This window comes from Solanum tuberosum, unplaced genomic scaffold, assembly GCF_000226075.1.
Source record: "Solanum tuberosum cultivar DM 1-3 516 R44 unplaced genomic scaffold, SolTub_3.0 scf00060, whole genome shotgun sequence".
In the NCBI taxonomy this organism is placed as follows: Eukaryota; Viridiplantae; Streptophyta; class Magnoliopsida; order Solanales; family Solanaceae; genus Solanum; species Solanum tuberosum.
In genome coordinates, this window is record NW_006238985.1 from 113,861 (window position 1) to 132,522 (window position 18,662).

The 18,662-nt window shown below is 34.9% G+C and overlaps 1 protein-coding gene and 2 pseudogenes across 1 annotated transcript; 2 read left to right on the top strand and 1 right to left on the bottom strand.

Annotated features, from left to right (window-relative positions):
* The first annotated feature begins 2,962 nt into the window (after window positions 1-2,962).
* Window positions 2,963-6,305, top strand: LOC102589974 (probable linoleate 9S-lipoxygenase 5; annotated as a pseudogene).
* A 1,254-nt stretch (window positions 6,306-7,559) lies between these two features.
* On the top strand, window positions 7,560-11,202 carry LOC102589636 (probable linoleate 9S-lipoxygenase 5; annotated as a pseudogene).
* Window positions 11,203-12,892: 1,690 nt separating this feature from the next.
* Window positions 12,893-16,990, bottom strand: LOC102590288 (linoleate 9S-lipoxygenase B). The gene is made up of 9 exons (XM_006344560.1): window positions 16,801-16,990; window positions 16,398-16,687; window positions 16,079-16,319; window positions 15,624-15,965; window positions 14,761-14,846; window positions 14,530-14,637; window positions 14,147-14,454; window positions 13,784-14,047; window positions 12,893-13,677 (listed from the first exon to the last, which is right to left on the bottom strand). The coding sequence occupies exons 1-9, from the start codon at window positions 16,988-16,990 to the stop codon at window positions 12,924-12,926; spliced, it is 2,583 nt and encodes an 860-aa protein (XP_006344622.1). The 3' UTR covers window positions 12,893-12,923.
* Between the last annotated feature and the right edge of the window lie 1,672 nt (window positions 16,991-18,662).

Consider the following 18,662-nt stretch of genomic DNA (forward strand, 5'->3'; position numbering starts at 1 on the left):
CTTTTCTTGACTTGAAACTTGAGTCTTAAAATGAAGTTAAAACGTTCAAATAAGACTCTTCAACAACTTTAAGAACTTGCTTGACTTACTTCTTAACTTTGCTTGACTTGGAAACTAACTCTTCTTGAATTGGATTTATGGATTCAAGGTGTTTGATCACATGTTACGGATGAGTTCTTGACTTTTAGAAGTACCTTGGAGTGTTGGAAACAACTAGGAAACATAGGTACAATACCTAGGAACATGCATAAGAAAGTGGGGAATGAATGGGAAAACCTGGCGCTCTTGGCGCTCTGAGAGGCGCGGAGCGCCAGACCAGAAACTTCAGAGGGGGCCTGCTGGCGTACTGAGAGGCGCGTCGCCCCAAGGGGGAAAGTTCAGAGCCCCTCTTGGGGCGCGATGCGCCAACCCCTTGCCCAGAAACTCGACTTTTCTCCCTTGTTTTGCCAACTCTAAACCACCCTTACTTCAAGGGTTTCAACCCCAAACACTAAGGGTCATAAAATCCCTCAACATACCATAGATTCAGCTCAAAACACAACCAAACCATGACCCAAATCCACAAGGAACTCCAACAACACAAATCAACAACATCAACAATACAACCAACAACTTCAACAACACAACCAATCTCTTCTTGAAAATAAAACAAATGTGGCGTGTGGGGGAAAGAATCAATCCAACACTAAGAACTCACATACCTAGTAGGGATCACCCTCGACGATATTCACGACGATCTTTGATGAAACCTTTCTCCTCTTCTTCTCCTCCTCACTCTCAAGCCCTAGCTCTCACTCTTTTAAAAATGGGACAAAAATGATCCAAAATAAGCCTAACACACAATATAACCCCAAAGAAATGGACTAGGGGAAAAAAGACCCAAAAATGCCCTTAAAATTTCCGGACGGATTCCCTGCCAACTGCCCAACTTTCAAAGGGCATAACTCACTCATACGAACTCGGAATCAAGAAAACTTGGTGGCGTTGGAAAGATCATTCCACGAGCTTTGCAACCATAACTGGAACTACACCTAAATCTTTTTGAGATAGAAGTTATGACTGCTCAAAGGTGGCCAAAAACTCACCTTTTTCCATACTTGGCCAAATTTCCAGATTTTTAAATCTTTCAAAAAAATGGCTATTTCCAATTTTAAGCTTCTTCATAATTATTTCAAATCGCCGGATGTTACAATGGATGTAGCACAATTTTCTAAGGCCTAACCCATCGGTGGCTCCCTAAAATTGGCACTAACTTTCACTAAGACACTCTAACTAGACTTTGTTCATTTTAGACACTTTATGTAAGTTCCTATTGGGTTATTTTGACACTTTCTTTACAATCAGCAAAAATATGTAATGTGTGTAATGCACTCGCGAATGATGTGTAATGTGTCCAATTAAATGACGACATTTGTCATTTGTGCCCAAAATTATTCTTAAATAATGACATATGGCATTTTTGCCCACATAATTAATTAAAAAAAAAATTTAACCAATTAACAAAAAATATTTTGCGGCCTTCTCATTGTCTTCTCCAAAATAACTATTTTGCAGAAACGCTATCTCCCCTCGCACCCTTTTCAATCATACCCCAGCCCTTTATTATAGAAGAATAAAGCTAAGTCATGGATTCAGATTCTTCTTAATCAATAACAAAACAGTAAAATTGAATGGAAATCATTAAAATTAACTAGAAAAAATAAATAAGAAAGCAACGTTTGAAGGCCTGTGAAGGAAGAGGAAAAATCAAATCCACTTCCATATTACAATAGTAAATTCCTCCAAAAAAGAATTTCATGATTACTTCAATATTTAAATCTTGAAATAGGTCTTTTCTTAAATTTTTAAAACATTTGTCATGGATGGAGTTAAGCTTGAAAAATGGAGGCTGAAAATGAGGAAGAAAAAGAAGAAGAAAAAATAAATAAAAATTGATTAAACAAGCTTTTCACGCGCAATAAATGAGTGTATCACACTCTCTATGACGTGTATGCAAAAAATGTCAAAATGACAAACGGAAGCTTACATGAGAGGTCTAAAATGAACAAAGTCGATGTCTAAAAAAAAGTTGGTGCCAACTTTAGGGTCCACTGATGGGTTAGGCGATTTTCTAAAGCAAAGCTAACTTTGGAAGACTTTGCGGAAAGAAAAGATAAGTGAACCCCAATCTGGCAATTCTATTACTCCCTCAGTCCCAATTTATGTCAGGTAGTTCGACTCGGCACAAAGTTTAAGAAAGAATGGAAGACTTTTAAAACTTGTGGTCCAAAATGAATGATAGAAATTTGTGTGACTATAAATCATTTTATTAAGAGTAAAATGAACATTTTATAGTTAAGTTGTTACTTAATATATAAATGTGTCATTCTTTTTGAGAGTGACTAAAAAGGAAAGTAAGTCACATAAATTGGGACAAAGGGAGTACTAATTTTTCAATATTTAACTTCAAATTATGATTATGATGATAACTTAGTCACTTAATGAAAATAACTAAGTATATATGTGTGAAGAGTTTACGTCGGTGGTTTAAACAAGGGGGTGTCAATAGCTTTCTAAAATTCTACTTAACGGATGGAGTTGAATTGTATCGAATCGATTTTTAGAGTTTTTAAAAATAAAATCATAGGTTTTTATATAAATTTATAACAGTAACTCAGTAAGTTTGTAATGAATAGTTAGGTAGGTTTTTAAATTCTATAAAAATAAATTGAAAATCACATAAGCGCACCGAATAAATTTGAAATTGGTAACATTTTTGCTCAGAAATCAAAGAACAAAGGGGGCAGTTTGAAAATGTTGATATCCATCATGTGCTACAAATATCTACTGTTTAATTTTTTAAAGATCTACAGAAATAGGGACGGTAGACAGCTAGTATTCTTTAGTGCTATAAATATGAGACATCCAAACTCAGTAACTTCACAACAAAAATTCTCTTTGCTTTCTTTTGAAGAGACTAATCATGTTTCTGAGCAAGATTGTGGATGCCATCACTGGGAAAAAGGTGAGAGGAACAGTTGTGTTGATGAAAAAAAATGTTTTGGACTTCACTGACATAAAGGCCTCAGTTGTTGATGAAGTTGTTGAATTCCTTGGCAAGAAAGTCTCTTTCCAGTTGATCAGTAGTTCTGTTCATGATGATCCTGGTCAGTATTTCTTCTCTTCTCAGTCTCTAGTTTAGTAAAGTATTAAATTATTCTAATTACAGATGCATTTGCAGAAAATGGTTCACAAGGGAAACTCAGCAATCCAGCATACTTAGAGAATTGGCTTACACACATCACCCCAATAATAGCAGGGGAATCAACTTTTAGTGTTACATTTGAATGGGATCATGAAGAGTTTGGAGTTCCAGGAGCATTCATCATCAACAATTTTCATCTTAATGAGTTCTTCCTCAAGTCACTCACACTTGAACATGTTCCTAATCATGGCAAAATACATTTTATCTGCAATTCTTGGATTTATCCTGCTTCTAAATACAAGTCTGACCGCATTTTCTTTGCAAATCAGGTATGATATGACTAATCTTTTTATTAGGCACGTAACAAGATTTATCTCCCAAGTGTCTATACATATCATAATGGACGATTCTTCAGGCTTATCTCCCAAGTGATACACCAGAACCGTTGCGGAAGTACAGAGAAAACGAACTAGTAACCTTAAGAGGAGATGGAACCGGAAAGCTTGAGGAATGGGACAGGGTTTATGACTATGCTTATTACAATGACTTAGGTGATCCAGACAAGGGCAAAGAGTATGCCAGGCCTGTCCTAGGAGGATCCTCTGAGTACCCGTATCCTCGTAGAGGTAGGACAGGCCGTGAACCAACCAAAACAGGTTAAGACATTTACCATTTTCATTTTATGTGAGATTTTTTAGAAGAGAAAATTGTATTGACAGTTGCTCTTTACTCTCTGTAGATCCTAATTCCGAGAGCAGGATTCCATCACTCATGAGCTTAGACATATACGTGCCAAGGGACGAACGATTTGGTCATGTGAAGATGTCAGACTTCTTGACATTTTTTTTAAAATCCATTATGCAGACCTTACTCCCTGGGTTTGAGGGTTTGTTCGATAACATGCCTAATGAGTTTGATAACTTTGAGGATGTACTTAAACTCTATGAAGGAGGAATCAAGTTGCCTGTAGGCCCTTGGTTGAAAGCCATTATTGATAGCATTCCTTCGGAGATACTAAAAGACATCCTTCAAACTGATGGTCAAGGCCTACTTAAGTACCCAACTCCTCAGGTTATTCAAGGTATTTATTTAAATTTCTACATGATCAAATTAAAAGCATTTCCAAAGGTATTGTTTCTCACGCCTTCACCTTTCTGTGTAGAGGATAAATTTGCATGGAGGACGGATGAAGAATTTGGGAGAGAAACGTTGGCGGGAACCAATCCTGTTTTAATCAGTAGACTCCAAGTAAGATCTAATTCATCTGAATTCCTACTCTTTGAAGAAATCAACATCTTGCTTGAGTTGACTTCTATTTTCGTGATTATCCCATACGTATTTTGAAGATGTTTGCTTATCTAATATCTGCAGGAATTTCCTCCGAAAAGCAATCTGGATCGTAACATATATGGCAACCAAAACAGTACAATTACCAGAGAGCAGATAGAGGATAAGTTGGATGGACTAACAGTTGATGAGGTAATTACTACTTTTTTTTTAATACTAGCTAGATTCTTCAATCAAGTCCTCTGAGTAGATTGTAACAACAAAAGGTGGTACTCTTATTTAACAGGCAATCAAGACAAACAGGTTATTCATATTGAATCACCATGACATCGTTATGCCATTATTGAGGAGAATTAACACGTCGACAAACACAAAGACCTATGCCTCAACAACTCTTCTCTTCCTGCAAGATACTGAAACTTTGAAGCCAGTAGCAATTGAACTAAGCTTGCCACATCCAAATGGAGATCAATTTGGCGCTGTTAGCAAAGTATATACACCATCTGATCAAGGTGTTGAAGGTTCTATTTGGCAGTTGGCCAAAGCCTATGCAACAGTGAATGACTCGGGCACTCATCAACTCATCAGTCACTGGTAAAACATTTGTTATATGAAACACAACTTATCCATAACAAAATTCAATATGGTGAGTAATAGTGACCGGATACATTTATTGTAATTACGTTCTCCAGGTTGAATACACATGCAGTGATGGAGCCATTTGTGATTGCAACAAATAGGCAACTAAGTGTGCTTCACCCTATTCATAAGCTGCTTCAACCTCATTTCCATGATACGATGAACATAAATGCTTTAGCAAGATAAACCTTGATCAATGGTGATGGATTTATTGAGAAGTTCCTTTTTCCTGCCAAATATTCCATGGAAATGTCATCAGTAGCTTACAAAGATTGGGTTTTCCCTGAACAAGCACTTCCTGCTGATCTCATCAAAAGGTAAATGAAAAGCCACAAAAATCGCCTACTCTGTACTAAAAATAGAACTTAAATTCACTAAAACAGGTTATTTTATGTCTTTTCGTCTTGCTAACATGACCATAATATTACTCAATTATAGAGGAATGGCTGTTGAGGACTCGATCTCCCCATTTGGCATTCGCTTGCTGATTCAGGACTACCCATATGCTGTTGATGGTTTGAAAATCTGGTCAACGATCAAAATTTGGGTAACAGAATATTGCAACTTCTATTACAAATCAGATGACACTGTACAGAAAGACAATGAACTCCAAGCCTGGTGGAAGGAAATTCGCGAAGAAGGACATGGTGACAAGAAAGATGAGCCCTGGTGGCCTAAAATGCAAACTTTGCAAGAGCTCATTGATTCTTGCACCATCATAATATGGATAGCTTCAGCACTTCATGCCGCAGTCAATTTTGGGAATTACTCTTATGGTGGTTACCTTGTTAATCGCCCTAGTTTAAGCCGAAAACTCATGCCAGAACCTGGAAGTGCTGAATATGAAGAACTCAAGATAAATCCAGACAAGGTATTCCTTAAAACAGTGGTTCCTCAGCAGCTGACACTGCTTGGCATGTCCGTCTTAGAACTCTTGTCAAGGCATGCTTCGGATACACTTTACCTGGGGCAGAATGATTCACCTGAATGGACAAAGGATCAAGAACCACTTTTAGCTTTTGAGAGGTTTGGAAAGAAGCTGAGTGATATCGAGAATCAGATTATACAGATGAATGGTGATCATAAAAAATGGAAGAACAGGTCAGGGCCTGTTAAAGTTCCATATACCTTGCTCTTTCCCACAAGTGAAGAGGGACTCACAGGCAAAGGAATTCCCAACAGTGTGTCTATATAAAACTTATTATTGAATCCCCTTGTTGTGCTTGTTTCTTCTTATTAATTCCCAATAATATCACTAAATAAACTCTTTGTTCAAAATAATGGCTACTTAAAACATTTTAATAAGCTAAAATAGATTTTAGACTAACAAGTTAACATTTACGTCTACCGACTTCTAAAAAAATTAAAATCAACTCAGGACCAAAGTATCCAAGAACCATGGGTCCAGTTTTTCGAATTTTTCATATTTATGCCCAACTCTTCAGTTTCAACCCCTGATTCTAACTAAAATTGATGTGTGCATTGGAAAAAAGGTACGTAAATATAATAAAAATGAACGTGCAACACACGTTCCACTAGTGTATTAAAAAATCTAAACTACCCCTTAAATACTCCATATTATAAGTTTTCCTTGTCTAAAGCAGATTAATACACCACACAAGTACTAATCTTGTAATCTTAGCTAGTTCACTCTCTGTCATTCAGATGTCAATCTCTTGGATTTTCGTTTGCTTAACTTGGTGTATAAAAGTCTATATTATACATTAACTTAAATGACCATCGATGTGGCACCTTAATACCCTTAGCATATTCAGACCTACCAACAGATCACGTAAATAATATGTTATATCCCTAAAAGGTGTCACTAGCTAGCAAATAGCAATGAGCTCTAAAATCATATCGATGGTATGATCACACATCAAGTGGTGAAATTTGTTCATTTCATCATTTAAGCAAAAATTAATGCTGAGATCCATCAATGCCATCTTGTATTTTATTTACTACTGTCAAGAGATATCCTTGGAAAAAATATGTTTTGTTGTAAGTAATATTTGCAAGAGTTGATCGATCTAACATACAATCAATTTAACATTTATGGCTAAAATAAATAAATAAAATTATGAGAAAATACATAAGATCCAAATTAAGTCTTGCATATTGTATATGTTGAGTATTTCCAATAAATATGCTAAGTACAGAGACAGAAGTTACCATGAAGACAAATCTTTACAAGGAAGACAAAAAGAGAAGCAACACATAAGCCTCCAAAAATTACATACTCATGAGAAGCAAAAAAAAAAACAGAAGTTAGTTCGTACTTTATGTTTTGAATATAGATTATGAACGCACACTTCCCTTCTTCATTGCTCTTTGTTTGCCTCTATATTTGAGATATTCTTCTCCAATTTAACCTTATAACGCACACCAATACTTTGATTAAAGCATAAAATATATATGTACATAGTTAATCATAGTTAACTAATAAAAATTGAAAATGTTACTATCCATCATGTGCTACAAATGTCTATTATTTTAAAATATCTACAGAAATAGGAACGGCTAGACAGCTAGTAATTTGTGCTATATAAATATGAAACAAACAAAGTAACTTCTCTCTGCTTTCTTTTCTTCTGTTGGAAGCTCAAGAAAATATAATTTTTTTTTCATTTCTTAAAATACGATTATGCATGCCATTACTGGAAAAGATTACGGGAAAAAGGTGAAAGGAAAAGTGGTGTTGATGAAGAAGAATGTTTTAGACTTCACTGACATAAAGGCCGCGGTTGTTGATGAAGTTATTGAACTCCTTGGCGAGAAGGTGTCTTTCCAGTTGATCAGTAGTTCTGTTTTTGATGATCCTGGTCAGTATTACTTCTCACATTTTTTTTTAGTGAAGTATTAAAAATACAAAAACAGAAATGTATCTGTTTCATTCGCAGAAAATGGTTCAGAAGGGAAACGCAGCAATCCAGCATACTTAGAAAATTGGCTTACAAACATCACCCCAATAATAGCAGGGGAATCAACTTTTAGTGTTACATTTGACTGGGATCGCAACGAGTTTGGAGTTCCAGGAGCATTCATCATCAAGAATTTTCATCTTAATGAGTTCTTCCTCAAGTCACTCACACTTGAACATGTTCCTAATCATGGAAAAATCCATTTTGTCTGCAATTCTTGGGTTTATCCTGCTTTTAGATACAAGTCTGACCGCATTTTCTTTGCAAATCAGGTACATTTAATTCATTCATAAAGAATGTATGTGTCTAAACACATATTTGCATTGTCATGTTTATGGTCTGTTCTTCAGGCTTATCTCCCAAGTGAAACACCAGAACCGTTGCGGAAGTACAGAGAAAACGAACTAGTGACCTTAAGAGGAGATGGGACTGGAAAGCTAGAGGAATGGGACAGGGTTTATGATTATGCTTACTATAATGACTTAGGTGATCCAGATAAAGGCGAAGAGTATGCTAGGCCTGTCCTTGGAGGGTCCTCTGAATACCCGTATCCTCGTAGAGGCAGGACAGGCCGCGAACCAACAAAAACAGGTGAAGACATTCACAAAACTTTTTCAATATCTGCATTTTCATGTATTTGATTTTCTTGAAGAGCAAATTGTCTTGCAATTGTTTTCAGATCCTAATTGCGAGAGCAGGATTCCATTGTTTATGAGCTTAGACGTGTATGTGCCAAGGGACGAGCGATTTGGTCATCTGGAGATGTCAGACTTCTTGACATTTTACTTAAAATCCATTGTGCAGTCACTTCTCCCTGCATTTAAGGCTTTGTTCGATTACACACCTAATGAGTTTGATAGCTTTGAGGATGTACTCAAACTCTATGAAGGAGGAATCAAGTTTCCTCAAGGCCCTTTGTTGAAAGACATTAATGATAGTATTCCTTTGGAGATTCTAAAAGACATCTTTCATTCTGATGGTGAAGGCCTATTCAAGTTCCCAACTCCTCAAGTTATTCAAGGTATTTATCTTAATTTCTGCATGATCAAAAGTATTATTTTTTATGACCTCACCTTTGGTAATCTAAATATTGGTGTATTTAGAGGATAAAACTGCATGGAGGACGGATGAAGAATTTGGGAGAGAAATGTTGGCGGGAATCAATCCCGTCTTAATCACTAGACTCCAAGTAGGCTTTAATTCATCTAATTGCTACTCTTTGAGGATTTCAAGAACTTGCTTAAGTTTACTTCTAATATTGTGATTATCTCTTACACATTTTGAAGATGCTGCCTTACCTAATATCTGTAGGAATTTCCTCCGAAAAGCAATCTGGATCCTAACATATATGGCAACCAAAACAGTACGATTACCAGAGAGCAGATAGAGGATAAGTTGGATGGACTAACAGTTGATGAGGTAATTAATAATTTTAGCATGATACTAGCTAAATTGCTCATTCAACTTAAGTGAGAAGATTGTAGTGACAAATGTTAGTTGTTGACAAAGAGTTGGCAATATTTAACAGGCAATCAAGGCTAACATGCTATTCATATTGAACCACCATGACATTGTTATGCCATACTTGAGGAGAATTAACACGACAACAAACACAGAAACTTATGCCTCAAGAACTTTGCTTTTCTTGCAAGATAATGGAACTTTGAAGCCACTGGCAATTGAACTAAGTTTGCCACATCCAGATGGAGATCAATTTGGTACTGTTAGCAAAGTGTATACACCATCTGATCAAGGTGTTGAAGGTTCTATCTGGCAGTTGGCCAAAGCCTATGCAGTAGTGAATGACTCGGGCATTCATGAGCTCATCAGTCACTGGTAAAACCTGTCAAAAACCTTTATATGAAACACAACTTACCCATAACCAAATTCAATATATGATTTGTGTAAAAGTAATTGGATACATTTATTATTACCTTCTCAGGTTGAATACACATGCGGTGATTGAGCCATTTGTGATTGCAACAAATAGGCAACTAAGTGTGCTTCACCCTATTCATAAGCTTCTCCTTCCTCATTTTCGTGACACAATGAACATAAATGCTTTAGGAAGACATCAGTTGATCAATAGTGCCGGAACTGTTGAGTTGACTTTTTTTACTGCTAAATATTCCATGGAAATGTCAGCAGTAGTTTACAAAGACTGGATTTTCCCTGAACAAGCACTTCCTGCTGATCTCATCCAAAGGTAAGTGAAAAGACACAAAGCACTTATTAACTTTATACTCAATCATCTCTATATAAATTCACTAATACAATATAATTTACTGACTTTCAGGGGAGTGGCCGTTGAGGACTCGAGCTCCCCACATGGCATTCGCTTACTAATTCAAGACTATCCATATGCTGTTGATGGGTTAAAAATCTGGTCAGCAATCAAAAGTTGGGTGACAGAATACTGCAACTTCTATTACAAATCAGATGACACGGTACAGAAAGACAGTGAACTCCAGGCATGGTGGAAGGACTCCGCGAAGAAGGACATGGTGACAAGAAAGATGAGCCTTGGTGGCCTAAAATGCAAACTCGACAAGAGCTCATAGAATCTTGCACCATCACAATATGGACAGCTTCAGCACTTCATGCAGCAGTCAATTTTGGGCAATACCCTTATGCTGGTTACCTCCTTAATCGCCCTAGTTTAAGCCGAATGTTCATGCCAGAACCAGGAAGTCCTGAATATGAAGAGCTCAAGACAAATCCAGATAAGGTATTCCTCAAAACAACTGTTCCTCCGCTGCAGACACTGCTTGAAATTTCCATCTTAAAGGTCTTGTCAAGGCATAGTTCGGATACACTTTACCTCGGACAGAGGGACTCACCTGAATGGACAAAGGATCAAGAACCACTTTTAGCTTTTGAGAGGTTTGGAAAGAAGCTGAGTGATATCGGGAATCAGATTTTACAGATGAATAGTGATCATAAAAAATGGAAGAACAGGTCAGGGCCTGTTAAAGTTCCATATACTTCCCTCTTCCCCACAAGTGAAGAGGGGCTCACTGGTAAAGGAATTCCTAACAGTGTGTCTATATAGAACTTATTATTGTTTGTTGATGTTGTTTCTTAGTATTCTGTTATTAACACCAAATAAAATCTCTTTTTTTAAAAAGAAAGTTCCAATTACAATAAAGGGTGTAATAATGTTGTAAGTTCTTTCTGGTTCTGTAACAACTTGTTTGGATGGTTATTACCATTTGTATTGTATTGATTTTTTGAAATTGGAATTTGTTTCTAGCGTGTGTTGTTAGAATAGATTGGGTATATCTTAAAGGAGTTCGAATCTCAATTTTGGAATGATTTGGTGGAGATTTAAAGGTCCTTTGGATTTAAATTTGAGCCAAGCTTTCAAGTATACCTCTATGTAGATGAGATACATGTATCACGGAGAAATTTTTCAACACGATTTCAACTAAAATATTTCACTCTCCAAACTACCTTCTTTCTTTCCCATACTTTGTATATTACCTCGCTTGTGTGTTTTCAATGAATTTTAACCATATCCATTGAAGAAAAAAAAAAAAAAAATTCTTAGTTTTTTTTGAATGTGGCATATAATGTATGTCATTGATCGTTAAGAAAATGGATTTTGAGCTTAACTCAACCACAAAAATAAGTTCTAGTGAGGAGAACTGTTCAAGACAATATAAAGAGACGACTCATCCCTTAAAGTTTAAACTACCGACTTGAGACCCTTCACATATATATAGTTGCATTAGGGGTGGGCATAAATAACGGAAGATCGAAAAACCGAATCGAACCGAACTAATTCGGTTCTTTGGTTTTTCGGTTCGGTGTCGGTGTTATTTTTTTGGAAGTTTGGTTCTTCGGTTCGGTGTTCGGTGTAAGGGTCTCAAAACTTTGGTGCACCGAAAAACCGAACTTTTATTTATAAAAAATTAAAAATTAAAATATTTTATATATACACACACACACACATATATATATATATATATATATATGGGCATTCTCTTAACTAAAAATTAAAAATTCAATCAACAATTAAATCATTCATGAACAAATCAAAGTAACATGACCAAATGTACAATTCAATAGTTACCTTGAAATATATATTAATTTCCAAGAGAAACTCAAACATATTTCTATCAATGTACATTATGTAAAGGAACCATCTTCATACTTGTTTTCTCGATAAATTTTTGGAGGCACAATAATGTTTTTGATAAAGACAAATATAGTCTTTTAGTTAGCACAATAAGTGTTCCACGGTGATACGCATCATTCCTTAACATAGTTTTAAATTTCTAAGTATCTTATACTTTATCCTTAATTTATTTTTCATTCACACCAAAAAACCGATTTAAAAACACCGAACTAAATCGAACCGAACCGAATTAGTTTGGTTTAATATACGGTGCACATTTTTCTAAAACCGAACCGAATAACCGAACTCCCACCCCTAAGTTGCATCATGTTTTAAATTTTCTTTCAATGTAATCATATCTATCCAATAGATTGGTATGTCCAGGTTCAACAGATTGCAACTTCAGTAACTTCCTAGTGTAGTGAGCATATAAATAAGCAAAAAGAAGATGAAAAATAAAACCAACTACAACTTTATTTGGAACAAAGAGTTTATTTGGTTGGGAATAACAAGAAACAAGTACAACAAACGTTATATTTAAAACCACAAATACAAACACAAACACAATACAATACAATACTCTTTATTTGGAACAAAGAGTTTATTGGTTGGGAATAACAAGAAACAAGTACAACAAACGTTATATTTAAACCTACAATACAACACAACACAATACAATACAATACAATACAATACGCTTTATTGGAACAAAGAGTTTATTTGGTTGGGAATAACAAGAAACAAGCACAACAAACGGATTCAATAATAAGTTCTATATAGACACACTGTTGGGAATTCCTTTGCCTGTGAGTCCTTCTTGACTTTTGGGGAAGAGCAAAGTATATGGAACTTTAACAGGCCCTGACCTGTTCTTCCAACTCTTATGACTATTCATTATCATAATTCGATTCTCGATATCATTCAGCATCTTTACAAACCTCTCAAAAGCTACAAGTGGTTCTTTATCCTTTGTCCATTCAGGTGAGTCCCTTTGTCCCAAGTAAACCTCATCTGAATCATGCCTTGACAAGACCTCAAAGATGGACATTTCAAGCAGTGTCTGCAACTGAGGAACAAATGTTTTGAGGAATACCTTGTCTGGATTTGTCTTGAGCTCTTCATACTCAGCACTTCCTGGCTCTGGCATCAAATTCCAGCTTAAACTAGGGCGATTAGGGAGAAAACCAGCGTAAGAGTATAAGCCAAAATTGACTGCTGCATGAAGTGCTGAAGCTATCCATATAATGATGGTGCAACAATCTATGAGCTCTTGTCGAGTTTGCATTTTAGGCCACCAAGCCTCATCTTTCTTGTCGCCATGTCCTTCTTCACGGAGCTCCTTCCACCAAGCTTGGAGTTCAGTGTCTTTCTGTACTGTCTCATCAGATTTGTAATAGAACTTGCAATATTCTGTTACCCAACTGTTGATTGCTGCCCAAATTTCCAAGCCATCAATAGCATATGGATAGTCCAGAATCAGTAAACGAATGCCATGTGGGGAGCTCGAGTCCTCAACCGCCACTCCTCTGTAATTGAACAACATTATGGTCAGGTTAGCAATACGACAAAACATAAATTTATGTTCTGTATTATTTAGTACAGAGTATGAGATTTCTGTGGCTCTTCGTTTACCTTTTGATGAGATCAGCAGGAAGTGCTTGTTCATTGAAAACCCAATCTTTGTAAGCTGCTGCTGACATTTCCATGGAATATTTGGCAGGAAAAAGATACGTCTCAACAAAACCACCACAAGTGGCCAAGGTCTCTCTTGCTAAAGCATTTATGTTCATTGTGTTACGGAAATGAGGATAAAGAAGTTTATGAATAGGATGAAGCACACTTAGTTGCCTATTTGTTGCAATCACAAATGGTTCGATCACCGCGTGTGTATTCAACCTGGAAAGGTAACAACAAATGTCTCCAATTACTAAATAATACATTGAATTTGTTTATGGGTAAGTTGTGTTTCATATAAATCTTTCTGACAATTTTTACCAGTGGCTAATGAGCTGATGAATGCCCATGTCATTCACTGCTACATAGGCTTTGGCCAACTGCCAGATAGAACCTTCAACACCTTGGTCAGCTGGTGTATATACTTTGCTAACAGTACCAAATTGATCTCCGTCTGGATGTGGCAAGCTTAGTTCAATAGCTAGTGGCTTCAAAGTTCTATTATCTTGTAGGAAGAGCAGAGTTCTTGAGGCATAGGCTTTTGTGTTTGCTGACATGTTAATTTTCCTCAATAATGGCATCACGATGTCATGGTGGTTCAATATGAATAACCTGTTTGTCTTGATTGCCTGTTAAGAGTATCAGTTTTTTGTCAGAAAACTTGATCAAAGAATCTAGCTAGTATCGAAACAGATGTAATATACCTCATCCACTGTTAATCCATCCAACTTATCCTTCACATGTTCTGTGGTAATTGTACTGTTTTGGTTTCCATATATGGTTGGATCCAACTTGCTCTTTGGAGGGAATTCCTGCAGACATTAGATAAGCCAATATCTTCAAAATGTGTAAGGAGATATCATGAAAATAGAAGTGAACTTAAGCAAGATCTTGATATCTTCAAAGAGTAGAAATTTAGATGAATTAAAGCTTACTTGGAGTCTACTGATTACGACTGGATTGATTCCCGCCAACATTTCTCTCCCAAATTCTTCATCCGTCCTCCATGCAGTTTTATCATCTAAATACGAGAAAATGATCAAAATGGTCCTTGATGTATTGGAGTTGCTTTATTTTGGTCCTCAATATATTCTAGGTGATTGAAATAGTCCTTCATGTATGACAAAATGTGTTCAATTTAGTCTTTTACCCTAAACTTAACATTTTACCCCCAAAAACTGTTAAATATAACGATGGTCATGTATGACAAAATATGTTCAATTTAGTCTTTTACCCTAAACTTAACATTTTACCCCCAAAAACTGTTAAATATAACGATGGTCATGTATGACAAAATATGTTCAATTTAGTCTTTTACCCTAAACTTAACATTTTACCCCCAAAAACTGTTAAATATAACGATGGTCATGTATGACAAAATATGTTCAATTTAGTCTTTTACCCTAAACTTAACATTTTACCCCCAAAAACTGTTAAATATAACGATGGTCATGTATGACAAAATATGTTCAATTTAGTCTTTTACCCTAAACTTAACATTTTATCCCCAAAAACTGCTAAATATAGCGGTGGTCCCCACCGTTATATTTAACAGTTTTGGGGGTAAAATGTTAAGTTTAGGGTAAAAGACTAAATTGAACACATTTTGTCATACATGAAGGACTATTTCAATCACCTAGAATATATTGAGGACCAAAATAAAGCAACACCAATACATCAAGGACCATTTTGATCATTTTCTCTCTAAATACCAACATATTTAGGTTACAAAAGGTGAAGGCGTGAGAAATAATACTTGTGAAAATGCTTTTGATCATGTAGGAATATAAATAAATACCTTGAATAACTCGAGGAATTGGGTACTTAAGTAGGCCTTGACCATCAGTTTGAAGGATGTCTTTTAGTATCTCCGAGGGAATGCTATCAGTAATGGTTTTCAACAAAGGGCCTTCAGGCAACTTGATTCCTCCTTCATAGAGATTAAGTACATCCGCAAAGCTATCAAACTCATTAGGCGTGTTATCGAGCAAAGCCTTAAACGCAGGGAGAAGAGTTTGCAAAATGGATTTTAAGGAAAATGTCAAGAAGTCTGAATTCTTCACATGACCAAATCGCTCGTCCCTTGGCACATATATGTCTAAGGTCATAAGCAATGGGTTCCTGCTCTCACAATTAGGATCTGCAGAGAACTAAAGAGTTCTAAAAAATCAAATATGAAAATGTAGATAGTAAAACTTGAGATTATTATACTTGTTGAGTTACAAAAATAAAAAGTTTTGCGAATGTCTTAACCTGTTCTCGTTGGTTCCCGGCCTGTCCTGCCTCTACGAGGATACGGGTACTCAGAGGACCCTCCAAGGATAGGCCTAGCATACTCTTCGCCCTTATCTGGATCACCTAAGTCGTTGTAACAAGCATAGTCATAAACCCTGTCCCATTCTTCAAGCTTTCCAGTTCCATCTCCTCTCAAAACCACTAGTTCATTTTCTCTGTAATTTCGCAATGGTTCTGGTGTTTCACTTGGGAGATAAGCCTGAAGAACATACCATAATTACGACAATGCAAATACGTGTTTAGACACATACATTCTTTATGAATGAATTAAATGTACCTGATTTGCAAAGAAAATGCGGTCAGACTTGTATCTAAAAGAAGGATAAACCCAAGAATTGCAGACAAAATGGATGTTTCCATGATTAGGAACATCTTCGAGTGTGAGTGACTTGAGGAAGAACTCATTAAGATGAAGATTCTTGATGATGAATGCTCCTGGAACTCCAAACTCTTTGTGATCCCAATCAAAAGTGACACTAAAAGTTGATTCCCCTGCTATTATTGGGGTGATGTGTGTAAGCCAACTCTCTAAGTATGCTGGTTTGCTGCGTTTCCCTTCCAAACCATCTGATGTGTGTAAGCCAACACTTAATTAGTTTGATTTGATTTCAATACGTAAAAAGGCAAACTTAATTAATTTTGATTTTTTTTTGTTAAAAGAATTAGAAACTTTTACTAACCAGCATTAACAGAACCACTTATCAATTGGATAGAGACTTTTTGGCCAAGTAAATCAGCAACCCCATCAACAACTGAAGCACTTATATCAGTGAAGTCTAAAACATTTTTTTTCATCAAAATCACTCTTCCTTTCACCTTTTCCCCATCATTGTTTCCAACGATGGCATCCACTATTCCGCCCAAAGACATGATTAACTATTTAAACAAATGTATTATAATTTTTTTGATCTATCAACAAAAGAAAAGAGAGATTTTGGTTGTGAAGTTTTCGAGTTTAGATATCTCATATTTATAACAAAAAATTACTAGTTTAAAAGATTCTTGTCATAATTGATTTTTAAAAAAATTTAAACTTTCACTATATTTGGTATGCATAGTGTATAAATTTGTTTGATTAGTTAATTCAATGATGATGGCATTGAATAAAAACAGAGTAAATATCCCAAAAGGTTATTCAAATATGTGAAATTATTTAAGAAAGTCACTCAAACTTGGTTTTGTATTAATAAAAAAGTCACTCAACGGATTTTCTTTTATAAAGTCATTCAAGTTAAACTATTTTTCTAGAAAATCATTATAACCAAAAGATATAAGAGATAATTGCATAAACCACCCTTCAAGTTTAATACTAATTACTTTCATTTTAGTTTATAATATTATACTTACCTCTCTTATATTTTTATTAATAATTATTTTCTTAACCTAATTAATATGAATATAAAAATAGGGATTTGGCTCTCCCCCCCTGCCCCTCCATTACTCTTTTCCTCTAGTCAAATACATATATTAATGAGAGACATATGTCTTATTTAAATTTTAAACGTCAAGACTATATCATATTAACCAATATCATAATCATAATTAAGTGAATAAGTTTTTAACTCTACAAATAATTTAATCACTTTCTGTGCTCATAAATTTATTTTTAAAATATTATGTGGATAAATAAAAAATAAATAAAAGGAAGAATTATTATTGTTGATAGGATCGTTATAATAAGAAAAGAAAATAGAAAATGCATTAATCACAAACGTGAAATTATCTAAAAAATATTATTTTTTAATCTTTTTAAAAAAATAAAAGAAAACATTAATTTAAAGGGAAAATATTTTGTAAGACTACTGTTTATAGGCTAATTAAAAACGTTGTTAAGTTCCTGTTCGACAATTTTAATATTTTAATATAAAAATATTTAGAATAAAATTAATGATATTAATATATCCCAATTAATTAAGTTAAGACAATTATTATTTAAAAATAAATAAATAAGAGAGATAAACATAATATTATAAACTACAGTGGAAGTAAATATTAAAAAACTAGACTTGAAGGGTGATTTGTGCAATTATCTCTTTTCTCTTTTGGGTACAATGAATTTGTAGAAAAATTAGTTTAACTTGAGTGACTTTATAAAATAAATTCATAAATTAAATGACTTTATTAATACAAACCTAAGTTGAGTGACTTTCTCAAATAATTTTACATACTTAAGTGACATTTTAAGATATTTACTCAATAAAAACACAACAACAACAAAAAAAAACAAATCATCCAAAAGAAGGAAGTTTAGCTCTTAAATTTTTTACCATGTTTGTGAATTTTCAAGTCCATTAAGGTATGTGTCAATTATTTATTTGATTATGAAATGTCACTCTTCATAGTGTACAATTCAATTTAAAACTCTTTTACATTTAAATTATGATATAGAGAGAGGATGATTTTCTTTATTTTATTTCTTTGAAGTTTATCTATTATTATACTTCTCTTAGATGACATTTTGAAATTAGGATAGGGTATTAATTATGTAATAGTACTCCATATCAGGATTTATGTTTCAACTTATATAAATTTATATTTTCTA